The following is a 23,475-nucleotide window of genomic DNA, read 5'->3' as shown; positions in this document are numbered from 1 at the left end:
AGTCCAATCTACAAGAGAAAGGAGGGATTATATGAGCAAGAGATATTGAAACCATGATTGGAAAAAGCACAGGGACAAATAGCCAAACTAGTGGAAACACATGAACTGTGAACCAGTAGCTGAGGAGCCCCCATGGAACTGGACCAGGCCCTCTGGATAAAAGCCATTTCTTATGGAGGACTCCCCGCCCTGCCGCCACACACAGGGACACAAGACAAAAGATTCACAAGACATCTTCTCCTTCTCCTTCTCCTTCTCCTTCTCCTTCTCCTTCTCCTTCTCCTTCTCCTTCTCCTTCTCCTCCTTCTCCTTCTCCTTCTCCTTCTCCTTCTCCTCCTTCTTCTTCTTCTTTTTTTTTTTTTGGTTTCGGTTTTTTGAGACAGAGTTTCTTTGTGTAGCTTTGAGCCTTTCCTGGAACTCACTCTGTAGACCAGGTGGGCCTCGAACTCACAAGACATCTTTTAGGCAGGCAAAGATTCAGACTCATGCTACAGACAGATTACAGACAAGGGAGAACATAAGACACAGGGAAAGAGAATTCAGAAATTCAAATCTGTGCTTGCTCTTAGTAAAATAATTTCCAGAGGATATGCTTTTAATTTCTTTTCCTTAATGAGACACTAATGAATTTTGGATACTCTGAGATTATTACTAATGTGTTTAATCAGCACAGATTTTTATGCAGGTTAATATAATCTTTGAATCTTCTGCATGAGGAAATCCATTTTGCCAAGTGTTGTACACAGCAGAGACATGAACAAATACTTTTACACCAGGTAGGAAGTCAACAACAGACCAAAGGTAGGATACCACCAGAGTCCAACTTAGTGCATCAATGAATTGATTGACTTTGCTTACAGGAGTACTGGGGAGGGCTTACTTATATATAATTATGTGTATATATTAAAGTACATATATAAATATGTATATTATGAATGGATATAAATGTAGAGGTAGTGGTAAAGAGAAAGATACTGTTTTGCATAACATTCATTTTTCATGTAAAATACATAAAAGTTTCACATATGCCATATTTATTAGTTAATTTTCTGACTGTTGTGTCTAAATAGCTGTGAAGAATGAATCTAAAGAGGAAAGATTGATTTTGGTGCACAATTCAGGGGCTAGAGTCTGTCATAGTGGGGAAGGGATAGCAGGAGGAAAGACGATACAAGGCTGCATTTTTAAGTAAGCCCTCCCCAGTACTCCTGTAAGCAAAGTCAATCAATTCATTGATGCACTAAGTTGGACTCTGGTGGTATCCTACCTTGCAAAGTCAATCAATTCATTGATGCACTAAGTTGGACTCTGGTGGTATCCTACCTTTGGTCTGTTTTATTCCACCTTTTTTGTTTGTTTGTTTGTTTCAGGTGATCCATGTTAATGAAAATACAGTTTTATAGAATAGTGTTTAACTAGAGCCATTATTTTCCACTTACATGTTGCAAAACAGCCACTTTAAAACTTGTAAAAGTTACCTTATTTTAAGGAGCCTCTATAAGGATAGAAGCTGTCTGTCTCTGTTTTCAGCCCTCAGCTCCGTACATACAAATCACAGGTACTCAAAAAACAAAACAAAAACCAACCAAACAAAAAAAGTTGCAGTGCTTTTTAACAAAAGAAATTCCTGCAGCAAGCAAATATGATTTTTAGTTCAGTTTTTCCAGCTAGCAGTGCAGTTATGTGGCTATGTGCCCACCCTTTGAAATGGTTTTGACTGCTTAGATAAGTTTATCATTCTGTACGTGACATTTGGTCCCTTCTTTAAATTCTTCATTCTCAAATTTGTGTCTCCAGCGTTACCTTTCCTTTATGGCAGTTTCTAAGCAATGGATTGGGAACAATAGGATTTTCGAGTCTGTAGTATACAAATGGAGTCTGTAGAAGATAAATGTTTTAATGTCACATGCTTTTTAGTTATTTTGAGTCTTTGATTTTGCAATACTTTTCTCCTTCTTTATTTTACTATTTCTAATTGAGATCTTTATTCCACAGTCATAATACCAAGACAACTACCTGGTTGGATCCTCGTCTCTGCAAGAAAGCCAAAGCCCCTGAAGACTGTGAAGATGGAGGTAGAGATTCAGAAGCCTTTCATACAAGGCTTATTCTCTTAATCCTTCCTTACTCTTCCTGCTTAGATAATGAGTTTTCCAAAACCCTAAGCAAATACTAATATTCATAAGCACACAAGCAGTGGATTGTAATCATAATTAGCTGATGGTAGTAATTATGTTGTTATATATAATTTTATAAGAATTTTCCACCTCCTCTAAAAAAAAGAAAAATGTCACTGCTGGTTTTTAAATGTATGTCCTAAAGTCGAACTTTTAAAATTATATTCAGTAAATTAGGTACAGCTTCATTATGTCTGATGCAGAGCATAGGCCACCAGATTTGAAGACTCACTCTAAAGCTACAGTCAGACAGTGTAGGACTTACGTAAGGACAAATAGATTAATGTAACAAAATAGAGGGTAGTTTGATACAAAATAGTAATAGTTTGATCTACATCTAGTCACTTGATTTGCAATTAATTTGCCAAGAATCAAGTCACTGAGGAGAAGAAAGCATCTTCAACAAATGGTGCAGGAACAAGTTGACATTCTGTGCATAAGGCCCAGTTTTCCATTGCTAGTACTACAAAACAAACAAAAAACAGAAAGAAAATACTGGAAAAGCAAACCTCACCCATACCTCATTTCCTACACAAAAAATTAATTTCAGATAAATCAAAAACCTAATCATAAAATTAAACCATAAAACTTTTAGAAGAAAATACAGGTGAACACATTCATAAAGTGGAGATTAGTAGTTTCTATACAAGCTATAAAAAGTAAGACTAGAAGAAAAATTGATGTTTTGTGCTTAATTTTAAAATTTTAAGTGTTCTTTAAAAGACATCACTAAGAAGATTAATAAGCCAAGCCTGGTTATCACAGTCCTATAATTGTAGCCACGTATGAAGCTGGGGCAGGAGGATTGCAGTTTAAGACCAACCTGAGTCCAGCCAGTGTGCTGCACGCCCTTAATCCCAGCACTTGGGAGGCAGAGACAGGTGGATCTCTGTGAGTTCGAGGCCAGCCTAGTCTGCAGGGCAAGTTCCAGGTCAGGCTTCAAAGCTACAGAGAAACTCAGTCTCGAAAAAACAAAAAATAGATAGATAGATAGATAGATAGATAGATAGATAGATAGATAGATAGATAAGTAAATAAGTAAATAAGTAAATAAAATAAATACCAACCTAGGCAACTTAGTGAGACCCTGTCTAAAAATTTGAAAATGTATTTAGAGGGGCTAGTGTTCTAGGTCAGTAGTAGAGTACTTGTGGAACCCTGGTAAAGGGAGATAAGAAAATTGATAGACCAAGTCCCAGATTTTGCAGTATCTAACAGAGGAATTATGGTAAGGATCTATAAAGAACTGTTTGAGGATTTAAAAATAAACTTTATGTGTATGGGTGTTTTGCTTGCGTGTGTCTTGTATACCACCTGCATTCATTGCCTACAGAGGCCAGTAGAGGGTAGCAGATATCCCTGGAACTAGAGTTGTGAGCCACCATGTGGGTCCTGGGAGCTGAACTAGGGCCCTCTGCAAAAGCAACAAGTGCTCTCTGTAGCTGAGCCACTGCTCCATCCTCTATAAAAAATTGATTTATAACTCAATGAGAAGTCAAACAGCCCAATTGAAGAAAATGAACGCCGTATTTAAATAAATAAACATTTTACCAAAGAAGGTACACAAATAGCCAAAATGTACATGAAAAAGTTGCTGAAAACCATTTATTAGAGTGGTTTGCTATTTTCACCCACTGCAATGACTACAGGAATAAAAAAGATAACACTTAGAGAACAGAAGCTCTTCCGTATTGATGTACAGAATGTGAAATGGTATAGCCACTTTGAAAAGCATTTTGTCAGTTTCTTAAAAGTTAAATGTACATTTGTCCACCATATGATTTAGCAATTCCATTTCTGTGTATATACCCAAGAAGAAAAGTGTGTGTGTGTGTACACAAAGATTTATAGTAAACACTATTAATAAATACATCCAAAATGGAAACAAACATTTACATAATATGTAAAATGTAATATAACCCTACAATTGACTAATGCTCAGCAATAAAAATAAATATTATATATTTATATATAAACTGCAATTATATTGTCCAAAATTAAAAAAAGATGACACAAAAGACCAGATTGCACTATTCTCTATATAAGAGAGTAATGAAATCTAGGAAACAGAAAAGTTTAGGGGTTACCTTGGGAAGAGGATGGGAATAGAGTTTACTTGTGAATTTCTTAAGAGTGACAGAAATATGTGGATTGAGTTAGTGACTATAAAAAATAGGTAAGTTACTAAAAAAATCATTGTAATACATCTCTAATTGACATCTGCTTTCAAAGGAAAAATTATTTTTCTCTAGTGGAGTCTAACTTGGCATATTAAGGGTAGGTCCTTTGCCCAGCAGTAGATGGCCAACACAGAACAAACTGAATGGTATTTGTGTAGATATTTTGTCTTATATTGCTTGTTTGGGAGTTTTTTTTTGGGGGGGGGTCATGTTGGTCTTTTGCTTATGTATTATGATTTCTGATTTTATGTTTTTATAAATTTTGTTTTTGAGTATTAGTTTCTTTGGTCTTTGTGTTTCTTGTAGTTTTTTTCCCTTTTATTGAAAATTTAATTTTTTTCTCACATAATATATCCTGAATACAGTTTCTCCTCCCTTTATTCCTCCCCACATCCCTTCCCCACATCCCCTCCCGTCCAGATCCATGCCCTTTCTGTTTCTCATTAGAAAACAAACAGGCTTCTAAAGGTTAATAACAAAATAAATTAAAATATCATAAGATATAATAAAAGAAAGTAAAACTAACACATCCAAATTGGGCAAAACAACCAGAAGGAAAGGAGCCCGAGAGAAGACACAAGAAACAGAACCACTGGTTTGTACACCCAAGAATCCCATAAAAACACTCAACTGGAAACCGTAATATATATGCAAAGGACCTGTAAGGTAAAAAGAGTGAAGAAAAAAAAATACAAATAGAATAAAAATAAAAAATAATAATAGAAAATTAACAATAACCAAAATAAGGAAGTGAGTAAAAGGAAAAGCCCTGACACATTATAAGACAAGGAAGCTCCAAAAAGATGCTGTTGAGTTCATTCTCTGTTGGCCATCTGCTGCTGGGCATACAGCCTACCCTTGACAATAGTTTGTTTCTCTAGTGAGATTCCCTTGGAAGAAAATAATTTTTCATTTACAAGTGGTTACTAATTGGAGATTGCTTTTGGGTTAGGGATGGGCCATGTGTCCACTTCTCCTTTCAGATCTGGGACCCAATCTGGTGCAGACCTATGCAGGGCCTGTGCATGCTGCTTCAATCTGTGTGAGTTCATATGTGTGCCGATCATGTTGATGTAGAGGGCCTTGTTTTCTTGGTGTTCTCTATCCCCTTTGGCTCTTATACTCTCTTATGCCTCCCCTTCCATAGGTTTCTCTGAGTGTTGAGGGGAGAAATTTGATGAAGACATCCCATTTAGGGCTGAGTGTTCCAAGGTTTCTTACTCTCTGCATAATGTCTGGCTCTGGATCTCTGTGTATTTCCATCCACTGCAGGAAGAAGCTTCTCTGAGGATGGCTGAGGAAGACACTGAGCAAGACACTTTTGAGTATAGTAGAATGTCATTATGAGTCATTTTATTGCTACTTTTTTGTTTGTTTTTAAGAACAGTAGTATTTTCTTTTACCCTAAATCCCTGGGCTATCTAGTCTCAGGTTCGTGGTCACCCAAGCAGTGTCAGGCATGGGTTCTATCTTAGGGAGCAGGCTCTAAGTCAAATCAGATATTGGTTGGTCACTCCCACAAACTTTGTACCACCATTACACTAGCAAATTTTGCAGACTAGACACCATTGTAGAGCAAAGGATTTGTGGCTCATTTGGTGTTTACATTTCTCCTTTGGTAGCATGCAGAGTAACTTTGTGTATCAAAGATGCTAACACCTGGGGTGAAGGCTCTGTGTAGATACCACTTCAATATCTCCATGTTCAATGAGTTGTGTCGGTGTTACTTAAGCAATGGGGCTTTGCCATCAGTTTGTAGAGAGCAAAAACCTAGGTTATTTGTGGGTTCCTATGTCCCTTTGGCCAATAACTTAATTTAGATGTAATTCAGTCCTTGTACTGCAGTCTTCATTTGGTGACAAGACATGGCTAGTTGAGGCTCTGTCTCTCCCATTATTTAGTGATTTCATTTAGATCATCTTCAGGTAGGTATATATTTTAGGAAGCGTCTACTAGGTTCCCACACTACCCCTCAAATGGCCCTTAATTTTAGCTGTCTCTTCCCATATTCCCTTCATTATTCCTCCCTTCCCCCCTCTCCACCTGATCCTTCTCTCCAGTCCTCCTACTACCAATCCATCCAAAACTATCTATTGTATTTCCCTTTCCTAGGGAAACCTGTCACCCCACCCTCATGTCCTTACTTTGTATCTAAACTCTGTGGTTTGATGGATTGTAACTTGGTTATCATTCACTTAACAGCTACTGTCTACGTACAAGTGAATACATACCATATTTGTCTTTCAGGGTCTGGGTTACCTTACCCAGGATGATTTTTTTTCTGGTTCCATCTATTTAACCTGCAACTTCCATTATTTTATCTCTCTCTCTCTCTCTCTCTCTCTCTCTCTCTATATATATATATATATATATATATATATATATATATATATGTGTGTGTGTGTGTGTATATGTGTGTGTATATGTATATATATATATACATATATATATATATGTATGTATATATCTGGATAACACTCCATTGTGCAGGGTACCACCACGTTTTCTTTATCCATTCTTCTGCTGAGGGACATCTAGGTTGTTTCCCACTTCTGGCTATTCTGAATAGAGCATCAATGAATATGGTTGAGCAAGTGTTCTTGTGGTAGGAGAAAGCAACCTTTGGGCATATGCCAAGAATGATGTAACTAGATCTTAAGGTAGATTGATTCCCATCTTCCTGAGGAACTGATTTCCATAGTGGCCATATAAATTTGCACTCCCACTAGCAATGGATGAGTATTCCCCTTGTTCTACATCCTCACCAGCATGAGCTGTCCCTTGTTTTATTGACCTTAGCCATTCTGAAGGGTGTAAGATGAATTCTCAGAGTAGTTTTGATTTGTATTTTCTTATTACTAAGGATATTGAACATGCCTTTAAGTGTTTCTCAACAATTTGAGTTTCCTCTTTTGAGAACTCTGTTTAGATCTATACCCCATTTTTTAAATTGGGTTATTGGTTTCTTGAAATCTAGGGGTTTTGTTTTTGTTTTTGTTTTTTTGAAGTTCTTTATATATTTTAGATATTAGCCCTCTATTGGATAGGTAGTTGGTAAAAATCTTTTCCCATTCTGTAGGCTGCCACTTAGTCCAGATAATAGTGTTCTTTGCTATACAGAAGCTTCTCAGTTTCATTAGGTCCCATTTAATAATTGTTGATTTTAGTACCTGTGCTTATGATGTTCTGTTCAGAAAGTCTTTTCCTGTGCCAATAAGTTTAAGGCTATTCACTCTTTCTCTTCTCTCAGGTTCAGTGTATCTGGCTCTGTGTTAAGGTCTATGATCTATTTGGAGTTGAGTTTTATGCAGAGTGATAAATATGGATCTGTTTGGATTCTCCTACATGTAGCCATCCAGTTTGACCAGCACCATTTGTGGAAAATATTATTTTTTCACAGTGTGTATTTCTGGCTTTTTTATAAAAAAAAAAAAAACAAAACAGGTTTCCATAGGTGTGTGAATTTATGTCTGGGTCTTCAATTTGATTCCAATGATCATGTCTGTTTCTGTGCCCACAGCATGCTGGTTTTTTTTTATTATAGCTTTGTATACATCTTGAAATTGGGGATTGTACCTCCAGCAGTTCTTTTATTATTCAGGATTGTTTTAGCAATGTTGTGGTGTTTTGTTGTTGTTGTTTTGGTCTTTTGTTTTGTTTGTGTGTTTCCATATTAAGCTGACAATTGTCCTTTCAAGGTCTGTGAAGAATCTTAGTGGGAATTGCATTGAATCTGTAGATTGCTTTTGGTAAGATGGCCATTTTTACTATATTAATTCTTCTGATCCATGAGCATGGGAGATCTGTTTGTCTTCTGATATTTTCTTCAGTGTCTTAAAGCTTTTATCTTACAAGTCTTTTACTTGTTTGGTTAGAGTTGGTCCAATATGTTTTATATTTTTTGAGGCCATCATGAAAGTTGTTTCCCTGATTTCTTCCTCACTCTGTCATTTGTCAGAGGGCTACTGATTTTTGTGAGTTCATTTTTTATCCAGCTACTTTGCCGAAAGTATTTATAAGCTGTAGGAATCCCAGTGGAATTTTTTTTGGGGGTGGTGGTGGTTCGAGACAGAGTTTCTCTGTATAGCTTTGGAGCCTGTCCTGGAACTTACTCTGTAGACCAGGCTGGCCTCAAACTCACAGAGATCCGCTTGCCCCTGGGATTAAAGGCGTGCACCACCACCTCCCTACGCCCCCAATGGAATTTTTAGGGTCACCTATGTATACTGTCATCATATGCAAATAAAGATAGTTTGACTTCTTTTCTAATTTGTATCCCTTTGATCTCCTTTAGTGATGTTATCCTTGATATTAAGGTGTTTCTTTGATGCAACAGAAGGATGGATCCTGTTTTCAAATCTATTATTATTCCGTGTCTTTTTATTTTGAGAACATTGATGTTGAAAGATATTAATGAACAATATTTGTTTATTCCTGTTATGTTATTGTTGTTGTTGTGTGTGTGTGTGTTGTTTCTCTTTTGATTTGCTGGTCTGGGATTAATTTATTTCTTGTGTTTTCTTTGGTGTGTTTAACCTCTTTAGGTTGGAATTTTTCTTCTACCACCTTTTGTAGGGCTGGATTTGTAGATAAATACTGATAATTTGTTTTTTTCATGGAATGTCTTTATTTTCTTCTTGTATTGTGATAGAAAGTTTTGCATCTCTGGTCTCTTATAGTCTGTAGAACATCTGTCCAGGCCCTTCTGGCTTTTAGAGTCTTGATCGAGAAGTCAGGTAAGTCGGTCTGCCTTTATATGTTACATACTTTTTCCCTTGCAGTTTTTAATAGTCTTTCTTTGTTCTGTACATTTAGTGTTTTTATTGTTATGTGTAGAAGGGAATTTCTTCCCTGGTTTAGTGTTTTTGGTGTTCTATATGCTTCTTGTACCTTGATAGACATTTGCTTCATTAAGTTAGGGAAATTTACTTCTATGATTTTGTTGAAAATATTTTCTGTGCTTTGAACCTGGCTTTCTTCTCATTCTTCTATTTCTATTATTCTTAGATTTGCTCTTTTCATAGTGTCCCAGATTTCCTGGATGTTTTGTGCCAGGAGTTTTTTAGATTTAACATTTTCTTTGACTGAGGTATTCATTTCTTCTGTTGTGTCTTTAATGCCTAAGATTCTCTCTTCCATCTCTTGTGTTCTTTTGGAGAAGCTTGCCTCTGAAGTTCCTGTTCAAGTTCCTATTCGAGTTCCTGAATTTTTCATTCCATATTTCCCTCAGTTTGGGTTTTCTTTATTGACTCTGTTTCTACTTTCAAGTCTTGAACTCTTTTAATTATTTCCTTTTAATGTTTGTATTTTCATAGATTTCTTTAAGGGATTTATTTATTTCCTCTTTAAGGTCCTCTATCATATTTATAAAGGCTATTTTACGGTCTTTGTCTTGTGTTTCAGCTATGTTACAATGTTTGGGGCTTACTGTGGTAGAGTTGCTGGGCTCTAGTGGAGCCATATTGTCCTGGCTGTTATTATGTTTTACACTGGTGTCTGGGCACGGGTCTGGGAAGATTATGACTCTAGGTGCTGATAATCTCATCTTTGTTGATTGGGTGTTTTGTTTCTTGGTTCTTAGGAGAATATAATGGCTGTGTGTTGGTAGGGAATTTTTTGGCATCCTTATAGGTGTGGCCACTGGGGGTTCTGGATAAAACGTTCCTGATACTCAGGAATGGGGAGAGTCTGTGGGGCAGGGGGTGGGAGGTGAGGGAGCCCACACTTGCCTGCAACTCCAGCTCCAGGGAATCCAGCACTCTCTTCTGGATTCTGTAGGTACCAGCTTACACAAACACATACACATAGATTAAAAAAATTAATGAAAAAGAAAGAAAACAAGGGGAGAAGGCTGAGCATGGTGGCACATGCCTATAATTCCAGTGCTTGGGAGGTAGAGGGCAAAGGAGAAGGCAAGTGACAGGTGAGAGGAAAGGAAATAATTTTCTGTCCTCTCCTGTCATGTGAGTTCTAAGTATTAAACTTGAGTGGTCAGGCTTGGAGGCTGCACCCTTGCCCAGCCCCTGTATTTTCTTTATAAAAAGAAAGTAAGTCCTTTGTGATGGTGAAGTTAGCCATTGTATAGGCAAACTACAATATGTAATACTTTAAAAACTGACTTTTCAGATTGCGCATATTTATTAGTCTTTGTCTTTTTTGTTGATTTGTTCTCTTTCCTACTCCCTAACCCACTTTCTGCTCAATTCTCTGCATTTTCTCTTTTCTTTAGTGGGAGATATTTGTTCCTCTCATTCTATTGACTGAGTGTAGCTGACCCACTTAATCTCTAGTATTTTGTCCTTCATTCTGAACTAATTTCTGTGTTACCTATTGCTTTTGAGCCTATTTTTAGTTGTCTCATTGGCATGTCAGATGTACATATTTAAAAGTAAATTTGACATCTTTGGTCTATTTATTTCATAGACTTCATTTCCTTGAGCATTAGACCAAGGTTAGTAGCTCTTGCTGCTTCTTGCTCCCTAGAAAGCTCTCAGTTCCTGGAGGTTGCTTGTTTTTGTGTTTGCTACTATTTTTTTTATTTTGTTAATGTATTAGTCAAAATTACCAACATATAAAAAAAACTGAAAGAATTTTACCGTGAACACATATATGTGTGCCACTGAAGTATTACAAATAATGTGTTGTAGCCTAGGCTGCCTCAAGCCTCTGTAGTCACCCTGCTGCTCCCCATACTCTAGGATTAAAGGTCTGGGGCTTTTGTTTTATGTTCTTCTCTATTCTACTCCTCTGATACATCCTTAACACCAGTAGTCTCCAAGATGTTGGTATTAAAACTATCTAATGGTATACTAGAAGAAAACATTGGAACTTATTGTCATAATATTGTTGAAAATAAAAATATTTATATAAAATAAACTTTATTATTTTATGTACTATTTTGGTAATGGCACTCTTACTCATTCCATATATCAAAATTGCGACATGCATTATCCAGAAGATGTTGACTGTGAACCCCTCCATGGCACAAGTTTTGCAGTTTACTTGAGCCCATTTGTACTTATGATATGTAGCTTTTAAAGTAACCCACACAAAAAAGGGAATGCTGCTTTAAGAGATTTAAACAGAAATACTGCTGATTGAAGAGAATACAAACATATATGCCTAAGCCAATAATAAAATAAATAGAAGTTGAGCTAGCATTCTCAGATACCTCATATGAGGTGCTTTCAGGGGCATTAAGGTGCTGACAATTATGAAGTTATCTCCATTTTAAACATCTGGTTTTACATATGCTGTATTAGATACATACATATCACTGTGTATATATGTATACAGCTGTAGTATATATGCACATACACGTGTGTGTATAAAATATTGAGGACTTTTATTTTAGCAATTGAACCATGCTGTTCAAACTGTTGTCATCGCAAATCTGATATACTTTTGTCTTCTTTGTCATATGTCCATTTCTTTTGCCAGGAACCAGTCAAAGTTCCTGACTCATACCTGTTATTCTAAGCACAATTCTAAAGGGTTTCTTCAGGGACCCCTTTGTGTTCTTTTATCTTAGATAAAAGATAAAAAGTTCATATTAGATGCTGTCTTCTCTGTACTTTAGTGGTAGAATATGACTTGTCTCTAGTCATATGCTGTGCTATGTTGTATTATAACTAGGTACCAGCCCTCAAGAGCAAGGGTGTTGTCCTAGTTACCTGTGTATCCCTTCATCAGAGACTTAAATGTTTGGAAGAAAAGAAAGAGGGAGTGTGTCTTAGCTTTTTATTGCTGTGAAGAGACACCGTGACCACAGCAACTCTTATAAAGGGAAACATTTAATTTAGGGGGCTTGCTTATAGCTTCAGAGATTCAGTCCGTTATTATCATGGCGAGGAGCATGGTGGCAAGGAGGCAGACATGGTGCTCGAGCTGAGAGTCCTTACATCTTAATAGGCAGGCTATAGGAAGTCAGCTGACACACTGGATGGTATTCTGAGCATAGGAACCTCAAAGCCCTCCCCAACGGTGACGCACTTCCTCCAACAAGGCCATACCCCCTCTTAACAAAGCCACACCTTCTAATAGTGCCACTTCCTTTGAGATTATAGGGGCCACTGCATTCAAACTACCGCAGAGGGGGAAAGTTCCCAGGCTAGAGGAGGCAGGGAAGGGAGAGAAGCTGTGATGTCTTTCAGATTAATTTGATGACCCTTGTAGACAGTATTTTTTTAATTCTGTAATGTTCTGTGGAAGGTGATAAATAGTTGTCTTCATTCACTAGTTTAGAGTCACAATAAAACTAAGATACAAGCTACAGACATATGGTCAGACATGGGCTAACCGGTGAGTGTGTAGCCCAGCATCTATATGGATGCTCTTTACTTTACCTCCGTAGGAACCAGCATTAAGTACCTGTACTCTTCCCCCATGAGGTAGGCATGGTAGAGGAGAGACTAGAATGTTCCTCAGCAGGCAGGTAGTATCTGAAACCGGAGTTCTAGAGTCTCAAGTATACTGAATATATTCTGTAAAGTTCACTACTAAGGTAAGATACTTTTTTCTTTGTGGAAGGAACTGAGGCCTCAAAGAAACTGGGAATGTTTCTCTTACTCTTCTCTCAGGACTTGAGGAATTCAGACTGTTTCCTTTGTCACAATATAATTATTAATAATGTCCCCTTTTCTTCTCAAAAGTAGACAATATGGGTCACCCAAATGGCTCATCAGGGAAAGATGGCTTGCTGCCAACCCTGACTACCACTTTCATTCCCAGCCCACATGGTGAAAGGAGAGAACTGACTGCTGAAAGTTGTTCTCTGACCTCTACACGTGCATTGTGGTGCGTGGTCACACCGCCATACACAGAAACAAAGACCGTTCGCATGGTTCCTGTGCATTGATTCGAAGAACATTTAAACACCTTCAGCAGTGGGTTCCAGCCAGATAGACATTCTAATACTGCCTGTATCTAGAGGCCCCGATTGTAACCCTCAGCCTCTGTGTTATGCTCAGCGACTTTTACCACTTTCTCTGTGCACTTTATCTCCTTTCACAGGAAAGAATAGCTCTGCAGTTAACTATTTCCACCACAGACTATGTCTGACTCTCCCTGGCATTCTTCATCATGCTTTATATTGAGTAGACGTTGGAAGAAAACAATATTTGGGATGTAGGACTGTATAGTGGAAGATACTGTTTGCCATCCACTGATCATGTAAGATCTTCTAGGAAAACTTCACCAGTTGTAAAACTTGTCCTTTCTTTCCCAGTCTTCTGAAATTTGAACCCAACTCTGTCTCCACACTATCTGATGATTTAACTGATGAACATACTTATCTTCCATTCAAATAAAATAATTAGTGTTTTGGCTTAAGTAATTATCTTAAAAATACAACATCATGATTCTGTTCTACTCTCAACCCACCCATTTATTATATGATGAAAGAACGATTAAGATTATATTTTTACCAAAGGCATCTTATAAATATATTGGATATTGAATTCATTTTGGAGCTTAGAGAATGATAATAGAAAATTACCAGCTGAATAGACCTCCACTATGAGAAAGCAGTTGTAATTCATACATTTAAATAAGAAAAATTTCGTTTTGAAAAAGAGAAAGGATGTATTTATGGGCATTAAAACCATCCAGCTGCTTAATATGTCAAAAATAGTTTTGCTCTTTTCAGTCAGTTGTTTAGGGGAAAATGCATCCATTTCTAACAGAGGAAAAAATTGTGAGGTTAGTTAGGTCTTTCCTATTCTCCAAATAAATACGTTTCTCTTGGCCTTGACCCTACATCCTTTACACAGTTCTTACAACATCTTTTTCACTAGTTTTTTTTTTTTTGTTGTTGCTGTTTGTTTGTTTTTTAAGGTTATCTCTTGTTAAGGACTCTACCTCTATTTTATAATTATAGTGATTGTAATAGTCTTTCATTTAGCTCCCACCTCAACCCCCACCTTTTCAGTAAACTGCTTTTCTCAAGCCTTCCCAACCCCCATACAGGGTTTCTCTGTGTGTAGCCCTGTCTGTCCTAGAACTTGTTCTGTAGACCAGGTTGGCCTCAAACTCAGAGATCCACCTGCCTCTGCCTCCCAAGTGCTGGAGTTAAAGGTGTGTGCTACCACAACCTGGCTCTTTTTTCTTTTCTTTCTTTCTTTTTGTTTGTTTGTTTGTTTTGTATTTTGTTTTTTAGGCAAGGTCTCACTATGTAGCCCTGGCTAGCCTGGAACTAACTCTCTGTGTGGACCTGGCTGTCTTCAAGCTAACAAAGATAAACTTACATCTATCTCCTGAGTGCTTTGACTAATGGCATGTGCCACCATGCCCAGCCTAGAACTGCTTTTCTTAAAATTACCAATAACCTGATTGTCTAGCTTGATAGATTCTTGGTAGCTCTTCCTCCCCACTTTACACAGCTTTGTTAATGGTGGTCACACCTTCTGGCTTTGACTCCTTCCCAGAGGCTGGAGTTGACCCTTCCACTTTCTACTGCAGCAGTGTTCCGAAGCCTCTGTTTGTTTTCACCTTTCTCTGTTCACAGTGTGAGTAATCTGATCCACTGCCATGGCGGTCCCCTGGTGTCTGCCAAATGTTTATTCTCCTGTATTTATCTGTCGAATCTAGGTTCCCATTGCCCGGAGCTTCATAGATACCTCTGTCAGGATGTTTTCAGACCACAGAATGGAATACCTTTCCTTCTTGCCGTTAACAAATGATAATCTTCTCTGTTGTTTGAGTCAAAAACTGGTTATTCTAAGCCTTTCCCTCGCTGTTTTTGTTGTTGTTGCTGCTGCTGCTGCAGTTAAGTACTAAGTTCTAGCATTACAGCTTTTAAAAACTTAACCGTTTCTTAAATGTCTACTTGTGCTAGACACAGCATTAAGACATTTTTAATGCTTATTCTGTCTCTTAAGTTCCTCTAAATCTTTTTATATTTTTAGTTCCTGCAACTATTTTTTCACATTAGTTATTAATAAGTACTTGATAATGTGTTGTACTAGTTAATCTTTGTTACATGAGATTATCAAAAATTGGCTAGATTTGACTTTAGTACTTCTGTAAGCATGTTTCCAGAAAGGTTTAACTGAGAGGGAAGATAACCCAGGGTATGAATAGCATCACCCATTGGGTAGAAATTCCAGACTGAATAACAGGAGACAGTGAGCTGAGCTCTCTTTTCCTGACCATGGAAGCGACTAGACCAGCTGCTTCACGTTCCTGCTTCACTGCCTTCCCCACCATGGTGGCCTGGACACTTAAGTTGTGAATCACAACTAATTCTTCCTTCCGTAAGTTGCTTTGTTAGGTATTTTGTCACAGCAACAAGTCAAGTAACTGTACGTCTATCATTTTTGTGTCAAGAGAACTAGAAAGTGAGGAATCCCCTTGGCCTCCTCTCCCACTCTTTTCTTCTCTCAATCTCTGTAGTACTCATCGATCCTGTCACTCTTACTTCCTTTTCTTTGTTACATGCCCATTCTCCTCACTCCTACTACCAATGCCTTACCTCCAGCCTTCATAATTTATTACCCAGCCTATTAATGTCTACTGTTATATCACTCCATTTTGTTTCTTCCTGTTACTGATGGCCTGTAATCTTTCACAGATATAAATTTAATCATGTCACAGTCCTGCTTAATCATTCTTATTATCATCAAAATAAAGATCATGAGCCTGGGGTGATGACTAAGTGAGCAGGAATGCTTACTGTGCAATAAAGAGGACCTCAGTGTGAATTTCAAACATCCATATAAAAAACAGGCACAGTCATGTGTCCCTGTCACCCAGTCTTGTAGGTCAGAGGCAGGTGGATTCCTAGGTGCTCACTGGCAGCCAGCCTACTTGAAATGGTGAGCTTCATGTTCAGTGAGAGACCTTGTCTCAAAAACTAAGGTAGAAGGCCAATGAGATGCCTTAGCAGGTAAAGGCCACCAAGGCCAACCACCTGAGTTCAATCCCTGCATCCCACCTGGATAAAACCAGTTCCTGCAAGTTGTTCTTTGATCATCACACATATTCCTTGGCATGTGTGCACATGGCATGCATGCGCGCACGTGTGCACACACAACACACACACACACACACAAATAAATGCAATTAAAAAATAAGGTGGAGGGCTCTAGAGGAAGACATCTAGTGCCCTCCTTTGCCCTCCATGCTCATATGTACCATGCACATATATCACATGTGCCACACACCAAAGGAAAGATCAAATTCCTTAATATGGCACTCTGGGGTTGTTGTAATTGGCACTTACTTATAAGACTCGTCTGTCTTTGCATACAACTTTTTCTCTGTTCTGCCAAATTATCTGTGATCACTAAAAAGGCGAGGCATTTTTTAGTCTACATTTTATTTTATTTAGCAAAGGAAATACTCGGTAAAAATTACCACAAAGACACATCAGTTAGGTCTAAGTATAAGATACATCTTGTGTTTATTTCTTCTCCTTTTGATATGCTTGTAATATTTTAAGCATGAATAGATCTTTTTGTTACCATTTAAAACAGTTTTTAAATGTAAAGATATATTGATTATATTATTACCTTCTCCCAAGTCCCAGATCCTCTCCTCCTCTGTACCCACCAAACTTTAAAGTTCTTTCCCACCAAACAAACAAAAATACTGTCTACTATATATTTACTGGTTAACTACTCCTAAACATGAGGCCTGCCCTGGAGTGGTTGATATACCCTGTGTCACTCCATTGGAGAAAACGAATTTTCCCTCTCTTAGCAGGTATAATAACAGTTCAGTTGTTAACCTTTACCCTAGTGTATAGGTTTTCATTCATTCATTTTTTTTTTAATTAACAAAATACAAAAAGATAAAACAAAAACTATCACAATGTAGTTGGACAAGACAGACCAACAGAGGGAAAAGAGCCCAAGAGAAGGCACAAGAATCAGAGACCCATTCATTTGCACACTCAGGAATCCCATAAAAGCACTAAACTGGAAGTCATACTATATATGCAGAGGACCTAGTGAGACCCACGCAGACCCCATGCATGCTGCTACTTCAGTCTCTCTGAGTTCATGGGCGCTTTGCTCATGTTGGTTTAGAGGGTCCTGTTTCCTTGATGTCCTTCATCCCCTTTGTCTCTTACACTGTATTGCCTCCTCTTCTCTTCTCTGAGCTCTGAAGTGAGGGATTTGATGGATGCATCCTACTTAGGGCTGACTATTCCAAGGTCTCTCACTCTCTGTGCAATGTCTGGCTGAGGGTCTCTGTATTTGTTCCCATCTGCTGCAGGCCAAAGCTTCTCTGAAGATGGCCAAACAAGCCATTCATCTATGAGTATAGCATAATATCTTTAGGTTACATTTTATCACTACATTTCTTTTTCATTTTTTAGACCAGCAGTCTTTCGTTTTACCTGGGTTTGTGGCTGACTTGGTGTTTATGTTTCTCTTTTGGTAGCATGCAGAGTACCTTCCTGGACCAGAGACTCTGGAATGTAGGGGTGAAGGCTCTCTGTAGGCACCAGTTCCATAGGTCCATGTTCAATGAGTTGTGTAGGTGCTGTCTTCCGAAATGGGGCTGGCAAGGCATTCGTAATACCTCAGTGTTCTTTGAGTTGTCTAAAATTACTTCATTGTCTCTGATTTGTCTTTTAGACCACTGAAACATCGCTACAAGTTAGCTTTTTCAATAGCTATTCTCAGAGTTGATTGTATTCCTCTTCACGCCCTCCAAACCCTATCTTCATCTTGTCGTTTCTCTTCTATTTTTCTGTCTAATCAAGAACTGCATTGTGTTCTTAATATTTTTAATCAAAAGAAGGCAGGGAGAAGAAAGGAAGGAAAAGGAAAAAAGAAAGGAAAGTTTATATAGTTGCTAGGCATTTTAATCTGTTACCACCTTCATTTTAAAAGAGAAGTAACAAACCACTTCTTTATCTGTATTAATCTATTATACAGAGACTGTTAATGCTCTAAGTGGCAATGACTTAAAATTATGAGAAGTAACTCAGAAGACAGATTACCACATTTGCTCTTCTAAGGAAGGCTAATTGCTATGGGCTAAATAGAGTCAACTTCCAAGTTCATGCTGCAATGTATTTATATTTATCTTTTATCCTTCTTAAGTATTAATGCATACTTTGTAAAGAGCATTACAATTTTTCTTCACTCCTCTAGCCCTCTCCAAAGACAGAACATCAATCGAGCTATAGTTACCAAAGTTATCCCAACTTAGCAGTGCTTGCTTTCCATGCTGTCTCAAGACAGTGTCTACTGAAGAAAAAAGCCTTGTCTTGATAATATTATACTTTGGTGTTATTGTGTATTCTTGCAAATATAATTGCATAGGATCAAAGTGAACCAAATTATATCTCATTACTTCATAATTTTTCTAAAGTTTTTACATTTCAATTACTTTGGTGGGTTTTTTTAATTTTAAATTAGAGTTCTGTAGAGAAACAGCATCTATATATATTATGAGGGAGATTTGCTTGGATGGGTTTAACTCGTAGGGGCCATGTAGTCCAGCAATGACTGTCTACATGCTGGAGAAGCTGAGAATCTGGTAGCTACTTGTCATTCACAAAGCTGCATGTCTCAGTTGTCCCTGTGTTGTACTGGAGGCCTAGAAGACCCGTGGAGAGCCACTGGTCTTCAGTCCATATTGTGGAAGTCTAAGAAGCTGTCTTCCTGTCAGTCAAGGAGGACAGCAGTAGTGGAGATACACTCACCAATCGGAAGGGAAGACAGGCTGGGGAGGCACGAATTTTTTCCTTGGATCTCTTTGTATCACAGGAAAGTACCACTCAGTATGGGAAACAAGGGGGCCTCTTCTCCCCTTAGTCTATCCTAGAATTGCCCTCACTGACCTAACCAAAGGCATGCCTCTTAATTGATTCCAAATCTCATCAGGTTGACAAGATTAACCAGCACACCCTAGTTTTCATTTTCTCTACCTCAATAGTTCAACCATGTTCTTCAAAGGAAAACCATAAAAACTCATCAGACTTGGAAAACACTAACCAGTTATGTATGGAATAACAAAAGAGGTTGAAGCTATGATTGCAGATGGGAGGAGTTAGGGGAGAGGGGAGGGTGAATATGATCAAAATAATTCTGTGCATGTATGAAATTCTCAAAATATTTTTTAAAACTCAAAAGAGAAAAGAGATGGGGTAATTCAAGAGTTTTTCAAGAGGCTGATAACATGTTCTCTTTATTCTGAATTCAAAATAAAAATTTTGTTTGTTTTTATTTTTTGAGACAGGATTTGTCTGTGTAGCCTTGGCTGTCCTAGAACTCACTCTCTAGACCAGGCTGACCTTGGATTAATAGAGATCTGCCTGCCTCTGCCTCCCAAGTGCTGGGATTATAGTAAAAGTATATAGTTTGTCAATTTATTACAATGGCATTTTGTTTATGAAATTGACATGTCATAACTGAATATTAGTGGCATAAAATATTTTCATGTATTCTAAGCCTGTCTTCTATCCAGTGCATTTTGTTTATAGCATATGCACTCCAAAGAAATTGAAAATAAAGAGACTCGGGAGAGATGGCTCAATGGTTTAAAAGTACTGGCTGGGGGGCTGAAGAGATGGTTCAGCGGTTCAGAACACTGACTGCTCTTCCAAAGGACCAGGATTCAGTTCCCAGCACCCAGAAGGCAGATCACACCTGTTTGTAATTCCAGTTCCAGGAGCTCTGACACCCTCACACAAACATAACATGTAGGCAGAACGCCAGTGCAAACAATAGGCGGGGGGGTGGGGGGTGGGGGGTGGGTGGGGAGGACGGACACACACACGAACGGCGCACTGGCTGCTCTTGCAGAGAACCTAAATTCAATTCCCAGCACCCATATGGTGACTCATATCAGTAACTCAACCTCTGGGGATCTGATACATTCTTTTGGCCTTCACAAGTACCAGGCATACATGCAGGCAAAACACCCATACACAGTAGAATTTTTAAAAGGAAAATAAAGGGATAGGATTTCATAATGTACAATTGTAGATTTTGTTTTTTAACTAAACTTGTCTGTGTGTGGTGTCACAAGCCTATAATCCCAGTACTCAGGAGGCAGAAACAGGTAGATCTCTGGAATTCAAGGCCAGGCTGGTTACATAATGAGACCTTGTCTCAAAAAGATGAAAAACAAAGTTTCTTCTTGTTCAGTTCCTATTTACAATTGGAAACACTACAACCACTAGCTAGGAACATCCCTGCCAGTTTAATCCATACATACCTATTAAAATGGTTCTTCAAAAACCTGAACGTTCAGGGAACACAAAATGGGAAAGAAGAGGGTTTGGGCAGAGGCAGTTTATTTTGGAAAGGCCAGGTTTGGCTTGGTTTTGTTGTTGTTGTTTTTTCCAAACTATCAGAAATTTGAATGTGACTTCAGTTTTTCTCATATTTTCTTAACTAGTCTCTTGGAATTAATAATACATGGCAATGCTATGTAAGATGTTTGTTACCAAAGCAGATCACACAAAGATTACACAAGGCACTGGTAATTAAGTTGGTTCTTTCAGATGCTCTGCTGAAGTTAATATAAGGAAAAGGTGGCCCTTCCTTAAGTTTTAAACAGATCTGGATCACACACTTGAAATGGCAGAAATCCAAGGCTGGTTCTTCTTTGAGAAGTAGGTCAGAATATAATAAGTGATAATGCATAAAAGTAGAAAACATAATTAGCTGCTGCTGCTTGGATTGGACTTATGGGAATGTGTGTTCCACATCAGCCTTATCAGGCATCTTAAAAGAAACATAAGCAGTGATTTATTACAATAACTTGTATTTTTATTTTATTCTGTGTTTGTATGTGTGTATATGTATAGGTGTGTTCTCATGAGTGCAAATGCCCAAGGGGGCCAGAGGCATTGGATTCTCTGGGATTAGAGTTGCAGGCTGTGGTGTGCCTGATGTGGGTGCTAGATGGAACTCGGGTCCTCTGCAAGAGCATTATACTTAACCTCTCACCCATCTTTCCAGATCCCTAATAACTATTCATTTTATGTCTTGTATTCAGATAACATTTTTTGCTTTAATGTTAGGTTGTTTTTTTTTTTTAATTTGGCTTTTTTTTTTTTTTTTTGCTTTTTGTTTGTTTGGTTTGGTTTGTCTTTGTTTTTGTTTTTAGACAAGGTTCCACTAGATAGCCTCAGCTGGCCTAGAACTCACTTTGTAGACCAGGCTGGCCTCAAACTCACAGAAATCCACCTGACTCTGCCTCCTGAGTGCTGAGATTAAAGGTGTGCACCACCACACCCAGCAGAGACCAGCTTTTGTTCTAGTATCCTGATTACGTGCTGAGATACACTTGGCTGATGAAGAAGCCACTCAAACTTAAACTGTTTTGTTTTATGAGACGTGAACCCTCAACTTTCTAACCTCTCAAGCAGTAACTGAATAGGGTAAATTCACTCAGTGATTAATTCTTTTCTTTATTTACAGAGCTTCCTTATGGCTGGGAGAAAATAGAGGACCCTCAGTATGGAACATACTATGTTGAGTAAGTTTGTTATTTGAGTTAATAGTTTCCCAACTGTTTTCTTTTTCTGTGCAGCTCTAAGGAACACTAAATATGACACCTTATGTTTTTGTGATCTGATTTGCTGGTTATTTTAACTAGAGGAAGGAGCACTTTCTGCACTGACTTTGAACTTTTCAGACGTTAGCTTTGGATTTCTCAATACGGGAACATAAGAGGGGAGGCCAGAGTGGCGGCATATGTCTATACTCCCAGTTCTCCAGAGGGTGAGGACAGAGATTACTTGAGTTCAGGGGTTTGAGATGAACCTAGCAATAGAGAAAGACCCATCTCAAAGGAAAGAAGAGAAAGGAAGGAGGAACGAGGAAGGGTAGGAAGGAGAAGATCGTAAAGGAAGTAGGAAGATTGTGTGGAGGACTTAATGGCTGCAGAGGCTATCCTTGCTAACTGCATTCTTTAAAGAGGAAGGCAGTACATGGACACTGGGTAACTGAACTCCTGTGGTCTCTTCCGTTACTACCGGTGTGTACTTCCAAAAGGCCTTACGGACATTGTAAAATAGTGATCCAAAATTTCGAAGTGTATAATTGAAGGTGTGTTCTCTTTTGAAGAGGTCTAGAAAGGGTAGGATTCTTTCAAGGAGTGAAGTTGCTTCTAATACAGCTGTATCAGTGGATAAAACTGTATATAACAGATAGGAACACAACACGGTGGTTGTTGTTAGTGGTCACCTGCACTTCTGAGCTTTCTTTCCCTTTATTGGATTGCTACACTGTGCAGACCAGTAGAATTACCTTCTTTCTGGATGCTATAGATAGGATATTAACCTTAGGTGTTGATGCTAGGAGAATTTATGTCAGAAACCCCGATGTTATCTGGAAATTTAGAGGAGTGAGGGTTTTCTATTTTCTCCCAGCCATAAGGAAGCTCTGTAAATAAAGAAAAGAATTAATCAGTGAGTGAACTTACCTTATTAAACTAATGCTTGAGAGTTAGAAAGCTGAAGGCTCATTCTTCAGAGAACAAACAAGTTTAAGTTGGAGTGACTTCTTCATTAGCCCAGTGTATCTCAGCAGATTATTAGGATACAAGAAGAAAAGCTGATGTTAGCTGCCTTATTTACAAAAGCAAAATAATACTATTGTCAAGAAAAATACAGAAGTTTAAAGAATTTTCTAATTTTGCGGGGGCGGGGGGGGGGGGGGGGGGGGGAGCACCTTTAATCTCAGCACCCGGGAGGCAGAGGCAGGTGGATCTCTGTGAATTTGAGATCAACCTGGTCTACAAAGTGAGTTCCAAGACAGCCAGAGCTGTTACACAGAGAAACTCTGTCTCAAAACAAAAACAAAAGAATCTAATTTTATGATTAATTTTCAATACTAGTTGTTATAAATCAATGCCATTTCCTGGTAATTATCCCTAAAGTAAATATCTTTGACTCCCACTGTGGTCTTTAATATGTAAGTTGTTACTGCATTTCTTTAGTTAGAGAGATGTTTGAAGTCACTTCTGAAAAGCAAGTATGTATCCTAAGTTAGCAACTCAGAGTCATCTGTAGCTGTATAACATGCCATCTCCAATGTTTTGCTTCCTTTGAAAAGATTTACTAATTTTATTTAATATATTACTGATAATGATATAATGTGATATGCAAAGTAATCATCAGCTCTTTTGATATTTTTATTTTCTCTAGG

General features: G+C 38.1%; 1 protein-coding gene across 3 annotated transcripts in view; it reads left to right on the top strand.

Annotated features, from left to right (window-relative positions):
* Magi3 (membrane associated guanylate kinase, WW and PDZ domain containing 3) overlaps window positions 1-23,475 on the top strand; it is a 224,258-nt gene that overhangs the window by 140,802 nt on the left and 59,981 nt on the right. For all 3 annotated transcript variants that reach the window (XM_052730272.1, XM_052730273.1, XM_052730274.1), the window contains exons 6-7: window positions 1,996-2,075; window positions 21,745-21,802. In XM_052730272.1, the coding sequence (XP_052586232.1) occupies window positions 1,996-2,075; window positions 21,745-21,802 (138 nt within the window). The remainder of the gene's footprint in view (window positions 1-1,995; window positions 2,076-21,744; window positions 21,803-23,475) is intronic.

The sequence above is a fragment of the Peromyscus californicus genome, unplaced genomic scaffold (assembly GCF_007827085.1).
Source record: "Peromyscus californicus insignis strain IS unplaced genomic scaffold, ASM782708v3 Scaffold_9__1_contigs__length_137607984, whole genome shotgun sequence".
Lineage (NCBI taxonomy): Eukaryota > Metazoa > Chordata > Mammalia > Rodentia > Cricetidae > Peromyscus > Peromyscus californicus.
The sequence above is the reverse complement of the archived record's forward strand: the minus strand, read 5'-3'. Positions and strand labels throughout refer to the sequence as shown.